The sequence below is a fragment of the Cebidichthys violaceus genome, unplaced genomic scaffold (assembly GCF_023349555.1).
Source record: "Cebidichthys violaceus isolate CVI_PGR_0920_01 unplaced genomic scaffold, fCebVio1.0.p SCAF_16, whole genome shotgun sequence".
Taxonomy (NCBI): domain Eukaryota; kingdom Metazoa; phylum Chordata; class Actinopteri; order Perciformes; family Stichaeidae; genus Cebidichthys; species Cebidichthys violaceus.
The window spans coordinates 3,461,338-3,478,459 of record NW_027176329.1 but is presented as its reverse complement, the minus strand read 5'-3'; the positions used below and the strand labels follow the sequence as shown (position 1 = coordinate 3,478,459).

Genomic DNA, 17,122 nt, shown 5'->3' with positions numbered 1-17,122 from the left:
CTATAAACCTGAGCCAGCTCTAACTGTAAACCTGAGCCCTAACTATAAACCTGAGCCCTAACTATAAACCTGAGCCAGCCCTAACTATAAACCTGAGCCAGCTCTAACTATAAACCTGAGCCCTAACTATAAACCTGAGCCAGCCCTAACTATGAACCTGAGCCAGCCCTAACTATAAACCTGAGCCAGTCCTAACTATAAACCTGAGCCAGCCCTAACTATGAACCTGAACCAGTTCTAACTATAAACCTGAGCCAGCCCTAACTATAAACCTGAGCCGGCCCTAACTATGAACCTGAGCCAGTTCTAACTATAAACCTATAAGAACTATAAGAGTTATCAAAGAGTAAAGTCTTCAGCCTCCTCTTAAATGTGCTGAGTTTGACTGACCCTGGACTGAAACTGGAAGCTGGTTCCACAGAAGAGGATCTTGATAACTGAAGGCTCTGGCTCCCATCCTACTTTAAGACTCTAGAACCACAAGTAACACTGAATTTAGGGAGCGCAGCTCTCTAGTGGGGTAATATGGTACTACAAGCTCCTTAAGATATCATGGTGCCTGACCAATTAGGGCTCTGTATGTGAGGAGAATGTTTTAAATTCTATTCTAGATTTTACAGGGAGCCAGTGCAGAGAAGCTAACACAGGAGTAATATGATCTCTTTTCTTAGTTTTTGTTAGTACATAAGCTGCAGCATTCTGGATCAACTGGAGAGATTTAAGAGACCTATTAGAGCAGCCTGATAATAAGGAATTGCAGTAATCTAGTCTAGAGGTAACAAATGCATGAACTAATTTTTCTGTATCGCTTTGAGCGACAGAACAGAGACAGAACTGAAAGGAGGGAAAGTGATTGATGCAAAATGTATTACATCTAAAAGAGGTGGAGAAACATCAGTAATCATTGACTTCAAACACGACATCCCAGATACAGGAAGAGAGTGAAGCATCAAAGGACTGTTAGAGACAGGGGACAAACAAGTTCAGCTTAAAAGGGCTTTATTTACATTTATGAATGGAACAGGATTAATATCGAGAATACAACTTATATATGGCGTTTTTTTAATCTTTTTTATTTGTATTTATTTATAAATAATACCATTATTATTGAGTTTCAGTGTTTCATGTTACACACTCCAGTACAGTAGGTGGTGGCATGCACCTTAAACGTTAGTTTGTAGTCCGCCAATAAACTGGAAAAAGAAGAAGAAGAAGAAGAAGAAGAAGAAGAAGAAGAAGAAGAAGAAGAAGGAGAAAACGAAGGGCTTCCGTAGTTCTATATTCGGAAGTCGAACTTATTTTGTTTCATGCGCCACTCGTCATTGAGCAACTTCTTTAGAAATGAACAGGGTTCTCTTTATACACCAGTCGCATACAGTCTATTGTTGTATCTGTTTGCAAGGAAAGCGATACTGTAAATATATAGTTTAAGCTCTTCTGTGATTAAAAAAAACCAAACTCTCCTCAAAATATTGCTTTTGACAGTACTAAGATAATCTAGCTAGCTGCTAACTAGTAGTTAGCTCAAGAGTTTCTGACGTCAGCAGGTAACGTTAGCAAGTTGACGGCGAACTAGTGAAGTAGCGGTTACAGGCCGAGAACAAGCAGCCAGCATGGACTCATGGGTGAGGTTTAACGCCCAGAGCCAAGCCAAGGAGAGAGTCATCAGGTAACGTCAACGTTACAACTTTAACGATAACTTTTCAATCGCACTTTAAGTAAGCTACAAACGCTAATGTGAACTTTAAGTACTCGTTGTAGTTAGCTAACTACATCGCTGCTAGCATAATGATCAGACGGTGGCTAGTTTGTTGTCATTGCTATAAAGCAGGTATTAAAGAATGAAACTGAGTTGTTCTGACTTGGTTTATATATTTCATTTGAAAGATTATTTGTGTCGCCAGTGGCTCTATGATTCAGCTCTCTTCTCTCTGTTGGAAGGTTTTGTCTCCTTTACTTCTACTTTAGCTCAACTAGATCCCTGAGAGGGAAGTTAGCATAGACAGCTATCCTGCACACTAGCCTGGTCCTGAGGGAGTCACTTCTGTTTGATTAAGGAGCTTTAAATCGGGCTGACCTCGGGTTGTATAAACTAGCCAGAAGTGAGATTAGCGAGGTATGTTCAGCCTAAAAGCAGAGTGATTATCAGGTGACTTAGCTGTAGGGCACTCTGCTGCTGGATACCTGTCATTTACTGACAGACACATACAACCATATTAGTCTGACACCGGATACAGAACAAACTAACTACCTCTGTATTGGAGACAGTGTTTCTAAATGAAACCAAACATAGTTTGCTATCTCTGTACCAACACCAATACGTAAAATATTGGTAGCAAGCTGATACCGACAGATGTACCTGCATGGCGTATTAATGCTTTATCTGTATGGTGACTCACAGGGCTGCCCAGTATGCCTGCACTCTGCTGGGCTACACTCTACAGAAGGGCGGAGCCACGGCTGAACTTCACAAGACTGTCAGCCAGCTGGAAGCACACATGAGCATGACAAGAAAGTGTGAGTGAAGAAGCCAGTCGAGTTCTTTTCCCCGGAAACCAAAGCTGAAGGATTGTGGGTAATGTGCGTGTGTGTCCCACAGTGCTGCGTCTGGGGAACTCCGTTGAGGCGCTGGAGGCTGCCAAGAGGGCGATACACCTTTCCGACAGCGTGCTGAGGCTCTGCCTGACCATCAGCCACCTCAACAAAGCCATGTATTTTGTCTGTGACAACGTCCTGTGGGCTGGGAAAACAGGCCTCATCTCCAAACTGGACCAGCACAAATGGAGTCAGAGATCCTTCAGGTGAGTCGCCTTCTTTTTTGTGTATGTTTTAATGACAAATGCATATTTAAAACACCGTCATTTCTAAACGACTGTATGTAAAAAGTGTGTTGTTGCAGGTACTACCTCTTTGCTCTGATCCTCAACCTGACTCGAGATGTGTACGAGCTCCGCCTACTCATCGAGTGTGAAGGGCCCAACAGAGCCTCCAAAGCCCCACACTCACCCAACCCCAGCACAATCCTGTCAGAGGACCACTTGTCCTCCACACCTGCCACTTCAGTATGGATTCGCAGACAGCTCCACCTGCTGGTGACGGTGCTGTCCAGCAACCCGCCGCTGCTGCTGGACCTGGTGAAGAACAGTTGCGATATCTTCATCCCCTTAGACCGGCTAGGGATTTACCCCACAGGGCCAGGCTTTGTCGGGGCCTGCGGCCTGGCCTCCTCTGTCCTCTCCATCCTCACCATGGTCCACCCCTGGCTCAAACTCAAGCCATGAACCCAGATCCAAAGTGGGGATGGAACCACAAGGTAGACCGGGAACCTAGCACACAGATTATTGTGTAAAGACAGCAGCTGCTAGTGCACTGTGAACACGACTTGGAACAGGTTTTTCCACTCTGCATTACATACTGCTTCCACTAATTATCAGCTCACAGCTGATTACTGAGCTGCATGATTGAACTGATCAAAGTTAAGGCGTCAGATGGAAGAGAAGTTGTGACGTAGCAGTGCATGCATAAAGCTAGCCCTCATCCGTGATAGAATTCTACACTTCAGTCCTGCGTCGTCACCTCCCCCGAGATCTCACAATCCTTTACAGGAAGGATTTAGAAAATAAAAGCTCATCCGATGTCTTCTTAGAGGCAGACGAGGTATTAACTAATTAATAAAAGGTGATAAATCCTGACATACGGTTTCTTCATATTAAAACTAGTTACCTACCGTCCTGTGAGATGCAGTAACATGAAGTCCACAGTAGAGGAAAGCATTGCTGCACTGGTCTGTAAAGGGTGGAGGTTCTCATTTATTAATCCACACTAAATGGTTGTTTACGTACGCCAAAAATATTCTAATTTATAAAACCTGCCTTTATTAAATCCCATATAAACTTGTAAATGTGCGCCGCTGGATTACCCCGACCTCTATGCAGCTCATTCATTACTCATTCCCTCCTAATTGGTCCATTCATGTAATCCAGTGGCAACATTGCCAAACGCACCTTTGTTGTGTCTGGTACTCAAATTGGTTTTTCGTCGGATGGCCAATGCATGACCCGCCTTACTCTGCGTTTGATTGGCTATCCCTGATATTCTTACTCCTCGTGCCTAGACTAACCAAACCCAGCGAAGGCTGCACAATCAAATTTGATCAAAATCGCAATATGGCCCAAAGCTTTGTTTAAATCGCACGAGGCTCAATGGTTCAAAATACCATTTCCAGTTAAATATCGTCGTGCTGTAGAGATGCCTTCCTACATATATTCTACAGACCCCACTAAACACCATAGTCGTCGTTTTTCACTGAATGACAACAAAAAAAATTATTCAATTGCCAAAATATTTGCAATAAAATGGTTTTAAAAGTGCAGCCCATAGGAGTACAAACCAATAAGAGGTAGAGGACGGCGGGTGACGCCATGGCCATCATAGAAAAAAAACCTCATTCGTGTCTGGCCCGTCATAATAATAAGCATCAATTTGTTCTCCTCCTGACATCATAGCAGTGAAGAGAGTCTGTATGCGAGGTGATATTTCAGATTCTAGGTTGTGAAATGTTTTTGCTCACTTATCAATGCTGTAACATTTTGGCTTTATAGTTCATCTATCACTGCCTGTATTATGTTACCATGCAGACCGGACCCAATGACAGTTTAATAAATAAAAGGCGTCGCTTTTCATCGGTTAACATGTACGCATGTCGTCACCTGGGGACCTTGACCCGACTGTCGGACGGTAGCAGTCGACATTGACACTCATCCACAAGTGTGTGTGTGTTTGGAAATCCTTTCACTTTGTTGATTACTGCTGACTGGACAGTTTGATCTACTTTCATTTTGGCTCAAAGAACGAGACTCGAGCTAAATAAAAAACAAAAAAAACAACATTTAATTCAGGATGTTGCTATTGCAACGAGGAAGTAAAAAGCAAACAAAGGGAAAGTAAAAACAACATTAAAAACTGAGGAGAAATGAGGCCCGTCGGGACCAGTGATCTTCAGGTGCAACATGTGCTGGTGTTTCTGTTCAGGTACACACGAGCCGAGAGGATTTCTTCAGCTTGGCTTGTTGGTGGCGGTAAGCTCGTCGACTGTGGAAGGAGAGCAGAGCAAGGTGATGAGTTTGCATGTCCGAAATGTGTGAATCGCTAGAGCTCTGATGTTGGAGGTAGAATGTGGAGACGCTCACCTGAAGCCATCATTCCTGGGTCTCCATGCTCTCATCCTCTCCATCTCCTCCCTCCTCCAGAGCTTCGTCTTCCTCCTCCTTTCTCTCTGGAGGTTTCTCATAGGCCTTCTCTGACGGAGTGACGATCACACCGTCCCATGTGGACATCTCAGTTGCCAAGTCTGCAACAACAGAGACACATTTATTCATTTGACTGTGCATGCAGGCACAATTTGGAGAATCACAGACCAGTTTAGAGAACATGCAAATAGATGTCCCATGTAGAAACAGAAATACACAGGAAAAGAGACCATAACCATGGATGGAAAATGCATCCCTCTGACATGCTGATACTTTATGATCCTGTGTGACAATGCTTATTAACAAGTTTTTCTAGAATCATGACATTGTGGTGATGAGTTTGTAAACAGGAAGAGGAGGAAATGATCTTACAGCTGGCGTCTCCCTCGAGGCCAAGGACCTTCCTGTAACCTCCGTGAGAGAGCACCCTCACCAGAGTCTGAGCTGTGAAGCACACCATGTCCTACACACACACACACACACACACACACACACACACACACACACACACACACACAAAACATTAGCACACCGTGTCATCGTGTTCATGCAGCACTTTGATTATTCAAATAGACGACGCGTTGAATGACCACGCTGCAGTCAGACCTACCTGTTGTTCCAGAGTCATGACTGTGTGCACTCTGAAGTTCCCACTCTCACACGGGTCAGTGATGCCCACAGAGCCGGGCAGAAAGAGTCCAGCAGCTAGCATCTGCAGGCAGCGCCTTCAAAAAAAAAAAACACACGAGTCCAACACAAGTGTGAAAACAATGTGCTGTCTAAAGGGGGCGTGTCCAGGTGAACGCTGAAGTGAGTAGAAACCAACCTATAGGCCACATTCAGGGACAGGGGCTGCCTGGACGGGTTGTTCATCACCGCAGAGTGGCCCTGGAACACAATGGACATATGACCTCATCTCTGGTAAAACACGGGCCCAGAAGATCATTCATTGAGCTGGACATGCAACTGCATGCTTTTGTTCTTTGTTTTAAATCTGGCAGTGTTGTCGGGTCAAAGGTCTGGACTCGGGTGTTTACCAGCAGGTCCAGGATCCAGGGAGTGAGGGGTTCAAAACCAGGGAAGCGCAGCCTCAGGTCCTTCAGCAGGCGAATCAGCACTTTGACCCTGAGGATTAGAAACATGGATTAAATCCAATAAATGCACGCGAGCGTATTGTGTGGTCGTGCCTATGCATGATAGAGAACAGCAGGCCTGACGGGAGCTGAAGGAGACTTCCTCACGTTGACTGAGAGGCGTTCTCCTCAAACCAGCGGGCGTGGCGGATGGCAGCAAGAGCGCTCTGCAGCACCTTGATGTCCACTGAAGGAAAAAACAAAGCGTTAACCTGAGGAGCACCATCTGGAGTTGATCCAGGCAACTGATCGTTCATAGTGAGCATCAGTTGAGTTATGATGCCTCAAATCAAAACGTGTGTGTGCGAGCGAGCGAGAGAGACAGACAGACAGACAGACAGACAGACAGACAGACAGACAGACAGAGACAGAGAGAGAGACAGACAAACTGAGACAGAGAGAGAGACAGACAGACAGACAGACTGAGAGCGACAGGCAGAGACAGACAGACAGACAGACAGAGAAAGCTCTATCCTCACAAATTCTATTATAAATTGTGGCAACATGGAATGACGCATCAGAACTAAAAGAAAAAGGAAAAACGTTTGGGCCCAAACCATGTGTGAAATTTGGTGAGGATTAAATCATGTGCAGGCTGTGAACAATTGTAAAGGTTTGGAGAGAAACTAAGTGGGACGAAACAAAGGATGAGTAATCCATGAACTATGTTCATAAGTTATTGACCCAAATGTAAAATGACCTGTTATAGAGCACAATGAGGTCTGACTATATGGTTCCTGTTCAGACGCTACTTTTAGGGCAGAAATGCATTGACTGTAGTAAATCAAAGAGGGAAACCTTAGTGACACACTGACATGGAAAGAAACCTGCAGCCGATGGGTTCAACTATCACTGCGAGAAAGCAGACTTTGTTTCCCATTCAAACGGCACATAATGATCCAAAATTAAAAATGTCTTCTAAAAAGGCATCTCTATACCTTTTATTCAGAGTGCAGAGAGAAGACTCTCTCTGTGTGTGTGTGTGTGTGTGTGTGTGTGTGTGTGTGTGTGTGTGAGTGAGTTCTTACAGTGCAGCTCAGGGTCCAGTTTGCGCAGGTTGGGAGGGACGGTGGTGATGAGGATCTTGACCGTGGCATCAGCTGAACTGATCTCAAAGCCCGTCTCATTGGTCAGCATGGACAGCACTGAAAGCAGCAGACAGACACACACACACACACACACACACACACACACACACACACACACACACACACACACACACACACACACACACACACACACACACACACACACACACACACGGTTAGTTTCACAGAACACTCTGCAACTCGGTCTCACAATTAAGTACACCGTCGGGGTCCCGCATTGAACAAGACGCGTGTAGCCCACCCTCCGGTTCCCCCTCAGGTTGCCACTGTTAGCTCAGTTGCCCTCGTTAGCGCTGATAGCTGCTAGCCTTCGGCTCACGTCGGCACTGGATACACTCGGAATTTGGAACCTTTAAAAGCGCACATCTATTTATCCAAACAGTCCCTTGGTGACTTACCTTCAGTAGGGTCCTGTGTGCGAAGGGTCTCCACTACTTTGTTGCCGAGAGCAGCGACTGCCTCCACTGTAAAAGAAAAAGTCATCATCACAAAAAGGCTCTGAATGAAGCCCCGCTGTCATCAGGATGGCTGATGCAAAATGGGTCTTTAATGTAAAACGAGATCACTACAGTGACAGGCCGACATGAATTCTACTCATCACTCACGTGTTGGGAGGATCTTGAGGATAACAACCAGGTCAGCCACATTGTGTCCCGTCGTCATGGTGCCCTTCTTGTAAGAGCCCACCTGACGCACCTCTTCAATTTGCTACGACCAGACAACATTATTAACACGTCATGTGATTTAACCGAACAGAAGTTCAACAGTCTAACCTGCACATACTCTGTTCATTTTAAAGCTTCTATTTATCAGTTATGATCAGAAGCTCATCACAGACTCGTTGCAGGCGTTACATGGTGCAGGGAAGGAAAAAAACACTCACCACTTCAAAGTTGCCTGGTGCAACAATCAGGTTGTCGATGACATTGTTGATCTTTGTGACCAGAGACAAGATGGAGGACTAAATGCGGGGAGAAACCAACACGCGCTCCGTCAGTGAACGTAACCAGCGCAGCGCACGAGCGGGAACGGGTGAGGCAGCTTGGTGGACTCACCTGTTCTGCAGGTGTGGGGCTCAGGTCCTGGTTTCTTTTCAGCAGACACTCACTGAAGGCGGTCTCATCCGGTGCCGGCTTCACTCTGGGGAAGGCCATCTCACACTTGCAATAAACAACATCCTCCTTCAGTACTGGGACCTTCTGTTACAAGTCAATCCCTTTCTGACCGTCCCCCCCCCCCATGCATGAGGGTCTAACCCTGCAGGGGCCCTCACCGCTGACCCACATTGAATGCCCATCCCAGCTTAAGACAGAGATCTTCTTTAAAAAGAAACATCCGTTTGGTTCTCCGACAAACAAGCTTATCCACAATTTCAACTACCAAATGAAATAAATGAACGACGCAAAACACAGTGCCTGACCCAGGAGGACTGAGCGCCTTTATAGTCTGCCGACCACTCAAAGCACTTTGACACGACATGTCAACAACACACACATCTGCACAAGCATTTCTACACTGAGGGCAGGGGGCTGCCATGCAAAGTGCCACCTGACCATCAGGACTATCCAACATTCATATGCTGCAGGAACAGCCTGCAGGAGAATCTGTCCGACATGAGACTAGCGGAGCCGGGGATCGAACCGCCGATCCTCTGATTGAAGGAGCCCCCGGCTCTACCACTGTCACCCCATTATAGTGGTTTATGTTTCTGGTATTATTAATGTTTGTTTTCGTTGGCTGTTATCAGTCATTGCTCCCTGTGCTCACACTGCAGACAGCTGCCACCAGGCTCTCCTACTGTACTCTTTACAATCAGAGCGCGCTCAGTTAGACAAACTACAAATGACAGTATAATGCCTCCTCAAGCAGCTTTTACTGTATTATATTCCAGGTGGAGGTTTTTCAACATTGCCAAGACATAAAAATCACCTCATTTTCATTTGGATTATTTTGGAACAAAAAAGGCGAAATTGTGGATAACCTTGTTCGTTAGCTTTCCGATAATCCCAAAACCAAACTGTAGAGCTGCACCAATACCACTTTTTTTCAGACCGAGAAGTTACTTGTCGATACAGTACTTAATAACACCGCTAACAATAACTTTGTTGCTGACATTGTAACATTGAAAATAGTGTTTTTCCTGATAAAAACACAGCATAGTTATTTGCAGTAAATCACAGACAGAGCTTACGTAAAGACATAACTTTAAAAAAAAGGTACAATGTGTAAGATCTGGCCAGATTGTCAGTTTAAAACATTCAAAAACATAAATAAACATCATCATCATCATGTTGAGAGGTTACAGTGTTCACATCCGGTCAAAGACATCTGTGGATTGTGTAGAGGGGACAGTGAGTCACCGTAGCGTCCAGTCTGTGTCCCGAGGACTTGTCAACAATACACCCATGATCTGAGGATCTGATGCTCCGCCTCCTAGTCGATTAGTGAACTAATGCCTAGTTCACACCACAACTTCAGTCCCGACTTCACGCTCGCAGACAGTTTGAACTACAGGACAGTAGTCCAGATAGGAGGCATATCGCACACACTGGGGCTTGAGCGCCATCTAGGATTACAAAGACGCGAGCCGAGAGTCTTGCTGGTGCCTCGCAGGCACATTCCAGACAGCTAGCATTCTACATATCTGGCTCTGTCAAGCAGCCAGATAGCCTAGCCTAGCCTAGCCTAGCCCCCCCCCCATCCAGGGTTTTTTACTCACCACATAGAAATCAAATGGGATGTGTGGGACAAATGGACGGTACCTAAACAGGAATGTAGAAAAGAGCAACAGTTTGTTTCCTTATCATGACTTCAATCAGTGGCCATAAAAAGAATATCTGATGTAAAGAGTTTGGGACATCAAGCTGGATGGATGGTATTATTTCACACCAAAAGTAGCGGTAGGAGATATAGATCAAAGTTGTAATTACCGTCACAACATATCAATATCAACACGATTCCGTTTCATTCCGAATGCTCAACTTTCAATATGTTCATAATACTTCTGACAAAGTCTGGCTGAAAATAAATCATGACTTAAGACATCAAAGCATTCATTTTAAACTCTGCTTTGTTGACCTTTTTTCACGTGGTTTTGATGGACTAAATAGATAAGACAGGATATGAATATCTATGCAACGATCATCCCGACCAAAATATTTGCGATTAACGATATTATCCCGATGATGACACTAAAACATACAGCAATCACTTGACTAAACTAAGTATTGCATTGCATCCTTTTTTATTAAAATAAATAAGGTAATTATAAGTTGTAAATTATACGGATGGACGGAGCAACTTTCAATGACAATGCTGCACAAATCCCTTCAAGTTACTCGTGACAATATTTACGATTGTCCCAATAACGGAAATTCATCACCATCAAGTTTGTGAATGTTTTTTATTGCGATATAATCGCATATCGTCTGATCCGATCTCACATCTCTGGTTTAAAAGGTTTTAAGTGACACTTTTGCTTGATTCTGTTAAACTGTTTTACTGAACCGATTAAATCAAACGATCAACAGAATCAGGGAGTGTTAGTCCAAGATATATTCAGAGTTCTTCAGCAGTGACACATACGTGATCATGTTCAGGTGGGCTTAAAGTCTGCACCGCCCGGTCTAATAGAAGTTACGGAATGGAATCTGCAGTGGAGTCTGTATTAAATTACATGTTATCATGTTTAAATAGTCTTTATTGCTGCAGGAAGGACACTTGTTTTCACAGCTCTGTCTATGCAGAGCTGCTGTGTGCTTAGCTAGCTGCGTTAACTATACGTTTAAAACTGAAGTCTGTACAGAATCAACCGTGACGCCTATAAGATGTTGATCAATGAGAGTGAACTTACCCCTGGACCAGACCTCCACGGGATCCGAAGCGGCCTCCCCGGCCCCGGCCGCGGTCCCCTCTGGACACAATCACAAAACACAACGATAGCTCAGATCTGCTCATTTACGAATCAAAGCTAATGTTGAGAGTAATGATTCCGTGGCAACTCATTAGGGCACTACGTGATCCCATAGAATAAATGGCTGTTATCTCGCTGAGCTAACGCATCGACTGCTTCTTTCCCATCCGCATCTGAATACATGTCATTCATTCATTCATGTAGCTTCTTCGCTAGGCAATTCTAGCTAACGTCAGCCTACTGTGAAGCCATTGAATGTATCGTAACCTCGGTCAGAGTAAAAACACCGCCCGTGGTCCAGGAATGAAACCACATGCACGCTTCACGGTGATGGCACATAGTAATAAATAAGGCTAATAAACTGGCTAACTTACCTCTTTAACATGTTAGCTAGTATTAGTACCAGCGTGCAAACAATGCACGCCGCTAGCTTCAAGTTAGCTAGGGTTAGGGTTAGCTGACGACTACGGTCAACACTTTGGTTGTAAAAGACTACAACTAAACGGAATTCAATGTTAAAAAATGGAAATAGAATTACCTCATTGCGTACGACGTTTTGATAATATAATGCAGAAATCCTAGGAGAACTATGGACCGGCTCTCTGTGACGCTACCGCTGCGGAGGCTACAACTGATTCTGGTGCTGCTGCTGCTTCTTCTTCTTCTTGTTCTTCGGTGTCAATAGCGAATTACAACCAGATGAAGCATCATTGCCACCTACTGGGCTTCTCTTCTTCTTCTTCTTCTTCTTCTTCTTCTTCTTCTTCTTCTTCTTCTTCTTCTTCTTCTTCTGGTTTTACCGCGGTTAGCATCCATTTTATTGGTGCATTACCGCCACCTTCTGCTCCGGAGTGTGGATCAGACAATTACACTATTTATGTATACAAGTCCAGGATGGAACCAATGATCCTCTCTGCAGACCTGACAATCCGTTGTAGTCTGATTCTGTCCTGTTTGGTGGCCGATCCAAACCACACAGTGATGGAAGAACAGAGAACAGACTGGATGATGGTGGAGTAAAACAGGATCAGCAGCTCCTGAGGCAGGTTGTACTTCCTGAACTGGAGCAGGAAGTACAACCTCTGCTGGGCCTTTTTCCTGATGGTGTTGATGTTGGAGGCCCACTTCAGGTGCTGGGAGATTGTGGATCCCAGAAACCTGTAAGTCTCCACAGCAGATACAGTGTTGTTGAGTATGGTGAGGGGGGGGGGCAGTGTTGGGCGGCTCTTCCTGAAGTCCACTGTCATCTCCACAGTTTTGAGCTTGTTCAGCTCCAGGTTGTTCTGACCACAGCAGAGGACCAGCTGTTCAACCTCCCATCTGTACGCAGACTCATCACCGTCCCCGATGAGGCCGATGACCGTTGTGTCGTCTGCGAACTTCAGGAGTTTAACAGTCGGGTCCTCTGAGGTGCAGTCGTTGGTGTAGAGGGAGAAGAGCAGTGGGGAGAGCACACACATCCCTGGGGGGCGCCAGTGCTAATAGAAATCATATGGACCGCAGGCCAAGAGATTGAAAACAGGTGAGTGTTTGAATAAAACCTGTTGTTCTTTTTTTTCCACTATAGATTATTAATTTATTTTCATTGTAAATACTTGCAGGTATCAATTCACACAAACCCGGGAGATTATCTTCAAAGTTTAAGAGGGTTGAAAAACATGCGGAGGAAAAAAAGGAAAAGGTATGTGTTCATTAAAGATTATTATAATTTGCAATGGTGTTATATATATGTATATACATATATTGAACTATTGCTTTGTTTTGTTCATTAGGGTGTTGAGAGGCCTCATCTGTAGTGACAGCAGCGGGCCCAGGTGTATCGAGATGCCCCCGCGTGCATGAAGAAATCACCACAGCGCCTGTGGAGAGCCAGCAATCTAGGAGGGATCCTATAAGGTATGTACTCATTAAAGAATAGTTATTTAATTTTAATTTAAAAACCAAAAGAAACACAACCCTGGGCTCGCCTGTGTGATGAAGCGGTCGTAGCTGTGGCGGCCCTCATCCATGCTGAGCAGTCATCAGAGGAATGTTTCGCTCAGATCACGGATCAGATGTGGACCATGGTGCCTCGTCGGATTTGCCCGAGAACGTATTAGCCGTCGCTGCCGCGTCAAACAGTGAGTACGACACTGTTTCGCAGTCGGCGGAACTGCCGTGTGATATTGAACAGTGTGTGGCTGATCATGATGTGCGTGTCGAGACCCCTGTGACTGTTGATCGTGTACCGTGAGTACAGAGAGTGTTCTGATAATCCTATTCACAGACGGACAATCCGCACTTTTAATGCTTTTGAACTGAGGCAACGTGTTGATTTCAGAGGCATTAACCTCAGTGACATAGAACAAGTCCCTGGTAGACTGTGGTAGACTGCCGGGTGTAATTAATCAAGCTATAGATGACTCCCCTGCTGGCAGTGTTTTAAATGTGGTGATGCACGGTCCCTCACTATAGTGATGTACAGGCTATTCTAAACGCAGACGATTCATACAATGTAGACCTACTTATGGAGCAAATTGCACAGGTCCTGCAGAGCAATGATGAGTCTGTGTCAGACGATGAATTAGAACTGATAGTCACTGTAGCGCAAAATAGAAGTGGGGGACTAGGAAATATCCCCCATGACGAGATAATAATGATGCTTTCTGTACAATCTAAGCACCAGGGAGGACAACAATCTACGTTTGTCTCTCTGTCTCGCCCATTTTAACAACGCCGACATGACCGAGCATGATAATTTAGAATATGCATCCCGATTGCACAGATCAGCTGGCTTTGATCACAGTGTATCATTCTCTGATGTCGACACATTTGAGAGACAGTTGGGTGTGAACATTATAATATTTCACCACAATTCAGGCCGTAAACGGCTGCAATGTTTCAAAACACATGACGCCCCCCACCCCCATACAGTCTGGTTATATATATGCACAATGACCATTATTATCTGATTGAAAACCAGACAGGGTTTTTCGGTGCATCCTATGTATGTGGGTTTTGTTACCAAACAACTTTTTTTTTGTCAAGGATATTATTGAAAATGCCTCCTGCTGGCAGCCTTTATATAACCACCTCCTTAAAATAAGAGACATTAACTTTGTAAACGGGTTACCAGAGTCTCTGTGGGACGACGTGCTGCTACCTCCAGACAAAAGTAATCTGCTCATCATAGACGATTTGATGAATGACGCCAGTAATAACATCGAAGTTCAAAATGTTTTTACCAAATATGTGCATCATAGAAATCTCAGTTATATATCTAGTAAACAAATGTATTTATTCAAGGTAAGGCTAGTGGTACTATTAGTTTAAACACAAACTGTCTCATTTTGTTTAAAACCCCCCGTGATAAATACCAGATTACACTATTGGCCAGACAGACGTATCCTGGTAAAACTAAATATTTTTTAGAGGCATTTAATGACGCCACGTCCCCCTCCTACGGAAGAAGAAGACCCTCAATCAGACAGGGTTTTTTTTTTTATTGCCGCTATTAGGGGCTGTTATTCCGTTTATAATTAGCCTCATCAACAAAGGAAAGTGACCATGGAGCACACCCAAACAAATGTTATGGTCCCCCAGCATCTGCTGGAGGCAATAAAGCATCAGCACACACCACCGAATCATCATCAACAGCAGCAGCAGCAGCAGCAACCAGACCAAAGCGCTGGTTCTATAAGACAATTTGCGCAAAATGAACTGGATAGCGCCATGACTGATGTCTTGAAATGACCTGATACAGACATGGATGAGAAGGCGAACAAATATGCCAGTGTTTTTGCAGAGGTACTTGGCCCTGGTGAGACAGGGTGAGCGTGAAAAGAGTGTGTTGACCTTGTCACTACCCTCCTCCGATGAAAGCAATGGGTTCTCAAGTCTCGCCGTTTCCCAGGGTCATAACACTAATGGTGATGGGTGTCACACCTGTATGTCAAGCTGGGTTTTTGTCCTGTCTCCATGTTTGTTTTGTGACTTCCTGTTTTATTTTGGAAATTAACTCTCCTCTCGTTTCAGGTTCCTTGCCCTTCCTCATGTGTCACCAGTCTGATTGTCTTCCCTGATTCCTGATTGTGTCCACCTGCTCCCCCACTTCCCTCATGTGTACTTATAGTCTGCGTCTCCCCTTGTCCTGTGCCAGTGTGTCATGTCCTTTCGTCTTGCACACCCGCCCTATGCTAGTATCAAGTCCAAGTCATAGTTTTGTCTGTCCCGAACCTTGTTATAGAGTTCTTGGTTGGCCTTGTGCCGTTTATTGCTTCACAGCCCTTAGAATTATTTCAGAGCCTTTTTGTTAGTGACTGATTATTTTCTTGTTTCCTCCTCGGTAAGAGAGATTTTGGTTTTGCATTTTGCCGTTTTGACTTTGCAGCTCTTTGAGTTAAATCAGAGCATTTTTAGTTCTACTTTGTTATTTTCTTCTTTCCTCGCTAAGAGAGGTTTTTGTTGGCTTCCCGTCATTTAATATGGCCTAGCTCTATTAGTTTAGCCAGAGCATTTCCCCGTTCATCCCTCTTCGGAGGAGTTTTTTGTTTCCAGGGATTTCCCTGTGTATTTTTGTTGGAAATAAAAGATTGTCAGCTGAACCTCTACTCTGCGTCCGAGTCCTCCTCAAGAGCTCCCTTCGTGGGGACAATAAAACAGATCTGATTGTCGAGGATGTTATAAAACACATGCCTAAAAAGAGTAAGAGAAATGCCCAATATATTTTGGATTCCTTAACTCACGCTAAAAAAACCCCACTATATCATGGACTGATCAGGGTGAAATGATCACAGATAAGCACAAGGTCAGAGGTTCGCACCTGTATGATTTGATGAATTGTGTCACTGCCTCACATAATGTTTTAGACAGTTCTAGACCTACCGGGTGGAGGTTTTTATTAAAAGCATTAGCTGCTTTAAATATACCGTTATCTGCCGTCCTCAACACAAATGTGCGTAGGTCTATTGCAGAATATAAAATTACTGATGATGATGATGATGATGGGGTGAGACACTCTGGTGAGCTACGTTTTACGCCCCTCGGCAGAGGGAGATGCGTCGCAAGTGTATAGCACACCAAAATCCAAAGGGAGTAGGCGGGGCATATGGGTGATACATGAGTTGGATTTTGATATATGGTAACATATGTTTTTGTTTTTTTTATTGTGTTTTAGATTTTTTGGGGGATTTCTGTGTTTCTGTACACCTGTGACATATTGAATATACACCATATTGCAGGTACTGTACGATCTATTCAATGTATTTGTTTTCCTCTGTACTGTGCAGCATCGAATGTACACATGTTGTTATTGATGACGTTGTGTTCCCCTGAGCCATGTGAATAAATGATATTCTTTGCTAATAAAAGTTGTCTTCTATATTTCTTTTCTTTTTTTTCAAAAAGTTATCCTTGTTACATCACATTGTATCATTAGATTACACATTGGACACAGGCAAAGTGATCCCCACAGCACGCAGCAGGTTGTACTTTGTTAACAAAACAGGGTAACCATTGCATCATTATTAACAGGATTATTTCCATACAGGTCTATCACTCTTGAATAAGACAATCCTTTCTGTATGTGACATAGAAAAAACACACAGTGTTGTCCACATGTCCAAATGATTCTGCTCCTGTTTTCTAGAATAAGATACATCAGTACAGTTGTTCTTGAGGAAATTACATTACATTACATTACAGTCATTTAGCAGACGCTTTTATCCAAAGCGACTTACA

The 17,122-nt window shown here is 44.2% G+C and overlaps 2 protein-coding genes across 2 annotated transcripts; one reads left to right on the top strand and one right to left on the bottom strand.

Moving 5' to 3' along the window:
- The first annotated feature begins 1,211 nt into the window (after nucleotides 1-1,211).
- Nucleotides 1,212-4,690, top strand: pex11b (peroxisomal biogenesis factor 11 beta). Its single transcript, XM_068710763.1, has 4 exons — nucleotides 1,212-1,669; nucleotides 2,402-2,517; nucleotides 2,600-2,801; nucleotides 2,900-4,690. Exons 1-4 carry the CDS (start codon nucleotides 1,614-1,616, stop codon nucleotides 3,279-3,281), a joined length of 756 nt encoding a protein of 251 aa, XP_068566864.1. The 5' UTR covers nucleotides 1,212-1,613; the 3' UTR covers nucleotides 3,282-4,690.
- Nucleotides 4,691-4,863: 173 nt separating this feature from the next.
- Nucleotides 4,864-12,081, bottom strand: ilf2 (interleukin enhancer binding factor 2). The gene is made up of 15 exons (XM_068710762.1): nucleotides 11,943-12,081; nucleotides 11,345-11,404; nucleotides 10,211-10,253; nucleotides 8,547-8,651; nucleotides 8,375-8,452; nucleotides 8,097-8,199; nucleotides 7,890-7,955; nucleotides 7,411-7,527; nucleotides 6,491-6,569; nucleotides 6,287-6,374; nucleotides 6,076-6,137; nucleotides 5,860-5,974; nucleotides 5,622-5,712; nucleotides 5,190-5,350; nucleotides 4,864-5,091 (listed from the first exon to the last, which is right to left on the bottom strand). Exons 1-14 carry the CDS (start codon nucleotides 11,945-11,947, stop codon nucleotides 5,199-5,201), a joined length of 1,164 nt encoding a protein of 387 aa, XP_068566863.1. The 5' UTR covers nucleotides 11,948-12,081; the 3' UTR covers nucleotides 4,864-5,091; nucleotides 5,190-5,198.
- Between the last annotated feature and the right edge of the window lie 5,041 nt (nucleotides 12,082-17,122).

What these genes read in the sequence shown, in the direction of transcription:
- pex11b (XM_068710763.1), top strand. Translation starts at nt 1,614, where the DNA reads ATGGACTCATGGGTGAGGTTTAACGCCCAGAGCCAAGCCAAGGAGAGA. An exon ending in CATGAGCATGACAAGAAAGT is followed by an intron (nt 2,518 to 2,599) that starts GTGAGTGAAGAA and finishes TGTGTCCCACAG; the next exon opens with TGCTGCGTCTGGGGAACTCC. An exon ending in TGGAGTCAGAGATCCTTCAG is followed by an intron (nt 2,802 to 2,899) that starts GTGAGTCGCCTT and finishes GTGTTGTTGCAG; the next exon opens with GTACTACCTCTTTGCTCTGA.
- ilf2 (XM_068710762.1), bottom strand. An exon ending in TCCCATTTGATTTCTATGTG is followed by an intron (nt 8,652 to 10,210) that starts GTGAGTAAAAAA and finishes GTTTATTGCAAG; the next exon opens with TGTGAGATGGCCTTCCCCAG. An exon ending in ACTGGACCCTGAGCTGCACT is followed by an intron (nt 6,570 to 7,410) that starts GTAAGAACTCAC and finishes TTTTTCCTTCAG; the next exon opens with TGGACATCAAGGTGCTGCAG.